We start from the raw sequence: 2,966 nt of genomic DNA, 5'->3' as shown, positions 1-2,966 counted from the left end.
ATAGCAGTATTACCTCTGTGCCTAGCAACAACGACGACGATGGCGATGACGATGGTAATGGCCAACACAGTAGCACCAACAGCTACGCCTACAACCACCAACGGGAACGGCTCAGGGTCATCATCTGCAATGCACACTAATAATAAGTTAACGCTCGTCAAGTCGCACAATCATTTACTAAATCTACTAAACGTTTCAAAGAAAACAAAACGAAATTAGATTCAGCCACTCAGAAACGTTTGTCTGAGCAAATCTATTTTACTTCACAAAACCCATATTTAATGTTGGCTGTAAGAAGGGAAGATATAAGCCAGACATATACACGTGATTGCTGATGCATGACCGCTATTCATTGAGGTATTGCAGATGTGGAACGGATTACAACTAACGAATGGCCAAGGTTACGTGGTGTTGATTCCATGGTATGAGATGCGTTCTCTATTGTCCAACACTTAATTGTTCGCATGTTGTTTCCGCATAGTTTAGGTCCAGCACAATACAAGTTCTGCTTTGGGAAGTTCAGTGACAACTACGTACAGTGGAACTCCCCTGTTAAGACCTGCACAACTCTGAACACAATCTGATCTTGAAAAGGAGGGAGTCTTAACATGGGGGTAAAATAAGTAGAGGTTACATGCCGAGTCTCAGTGATTATTAAAAATAATGGTCGAAGTTAGCGGATCATGAAAAATGCGAGCTTTAGCGAGCTTTCTCATGACCGCGAACTGAGACCATTATTTTTTATAATCACTGAGACGAGGTGTGTAACCTCTTTATTCCTCCTTTCTTCAGTTATTCAAACAAAAGAGGAGTTTTTTTGCGAAAGTTTGATCGAATCCTATTCACTCAACCAGTCAACCTGCGCAGGCGATCGATTAATGCGCGGTTGTATAGTTCCGTGCAAATCATTCCATTCTGTTAACACTTCTTGTCAGTTTTCCTATTTTGGACTAAAATCAAGTACACAGATATGCTGTTATTCTGCTGTGGCGGCAAAGGCAGATATTGTGTGTTCTGTATATGTTTTGGTATCGCTTAGGATAATGTTCTTTCGTCAAATGGGACTAGCAGACGAACTTTTGCACCCGTGTTCCAACGTTAAAAACTGTATGAAGTTCAGTTTTCTGGAGAAAATAGTGTATGAAACCGCTTTATGTTGTTTAAATTGATGAGATGTGTGCATTTGGTTGCGTGTGATCTGTTTATTAAATGAAATATTGTTGAAAACTGACCGTCGGATTGCAGTCTGTTGTCGAAGAAACTGAGTGAAAAGAAGGGGAACTACTCTTGTCGCTAGACAAAGTATGAGTTACTTGCCTTGCGGGAAATTGCTTGTGATGAACGTTTGAGCACGGCAAATCTAGATTCAGAAAACAACCGAACTCATGGATTTTATATGAAGATTCATGTGTTCAGGCCTGTAGTTGTTAATTTAAATGCGGTATGTTTGTATCGTTTGCTCCGGAGATGTATACTTCGTACGTTAGAGCGTTCGGAACTTTTCAGTCACAAAAAGTAGTACCGAAACAGAACAACTTCTCAACCCATTGCACTATCGAGGATTCAGGCTGTTGCTGGGTCGTTATTTGTTTGGTTGCTGGGTCATTATCGAAAAATAACTACCCCTACAAGTTTACAGAGGTAAAGAAGCAGAGGGGGGAATAACAGAAGTTATGAACAGAATAAGTGAAACATCAAGGTCTTAAAAAGGAGGGAGTCTTACTTTGGGGGGTCGAGCGTTCGAATCTTCGCCGGGGCATTTATTTTTTCCCCTTGATCTCTCTTGAAGATAAAATATGATAAGTCTTGCGAGAGCAAACCGGATGTGATCCCTGCAAAATTCAAATTCAAATTCAAGCGTTGACTGAAGCTCTCAAGGTCATACACGCCGTATAGATTGGGTTTCGGGTAGCGTTTGCTGTACAGAATTATGTACATGATTTTCATCCCTATCTTTTCAACATCGTAGCCCCGGAAAGTCATAAATAGACCACAGCTTTACGGCTGTGAAGCACAGTGTACACACCTAACATTGCACCGTGCTTGCTTAATTGAATATCCCAACGTGTGGGCGCAATAAAAGTGTGCTATGCGTAAGATGGAAAAAGAAAATCCGCGTATATGTGGACATATTTTCATGGTAAACATATTTGTCAGTACTATGTGATCCTAATACAGAACCCGCGTAGCTTACACAACAACACACACACTTAAAGAGTCAAACTACTCGAATAATCAAGCATGGCATTGTTCTTACAAAAAGTCTGGATGCGACAAGATGCAGACGTCTCGCCATTTCTTCTAGTGCAGGTCAACGTCTGGTTATCTCCCATCCTCGCGTTCTTGACAAAGGTCAGAGTGCTTGCACTCTCGTTTTTGGACACCGTGACGTCATCTATGTGTTCAGTACAGGTACCGTTACCATAGCATTCAGCAATCTCGATCACCAGACCACTGTCATCTGTCAGTGTCCAGTTCATATTGTGCCTAGATGCTACTCCGTCACACGTGATGTGTGTCCATGGTTCTTTTTCCGACACGTACACCCGGCCCTCTGTACACTGTGGTAGAGCGTAGTCTGAAACACAGGATAGATGTGCATCAGTCGACCTATACAATCACAGACCACAATACAGACAGATAGATAGAGAAAAATAGAGAGATATGGAGAGAGAGAAAGAGATACAGAGAAAACAGAAAGACAGACACAGTGACATAAAATCATAGAGAAAGACAGACAGTGATAGGTATAGCGAAAGAGACAATGAGAGAGAAAGAGAGAGATACAGCCGAAGCTAACGAAAGAACGTGTGAGTGTGTGTGTGAAAGAGACGAGAGAGAGAGAGAGAGAGAGAGAGAGAGAGAGAGAGAGAGAGAGAGAGAGAGAGAGAGAGAGAGAGAGAGAGAGAGAGAGAGAGAGAAAAGACACAGAGATAGAGACAGACAGATAGAGACAGAGAGGCAGA

At 41.9% G+C, this 2,966-nt stretch overlaps 1 protein-coding gene across 1 annotated transcript in view; it reads right to left on the bottom strand.

The window, feature by feature from the left end:
* Positions 1–2,966, bottom strand: part of LOC138947971 (uncharacterized) — a 16,767-nt gene that overhangs the window by 10,279 nt on the left and 3,522 nt on the right. Inside the window, exons 4-5 of the mRNA XM_070319496.1 lie at positions 2,258–2,578; positions 14–124 (exon numbers count right to left, since the gene is read on the bottom strand). Of these exons, the coding sequence (XP_070175597.1) occupies positions 14–124; positions 2,258–2,578 (432 nt within the window). The remainder of the gene's footprint in view (positions 1–13; positions 125–2,257; positions 2,579–2,966) is intronic.

The sequence above is a fragment of the Littorina saxatilis genome, linkage group LG15 (assembly GCF_037325665.1).
Source record: "Littorina saxatilis isolate snail1 linkage group LG15, US_GU_Lsax_2.0, whole genome shotgun sequence".
NCBI lineage: Eukaryota > Metazoa > Mollusca > Gastropoda > Littorinimorpha > Littorinidae > Littorina > Littorina saxatilis.
This window is presented reverse-complemented; position numbering and strand designations above follow the sequence as displayed.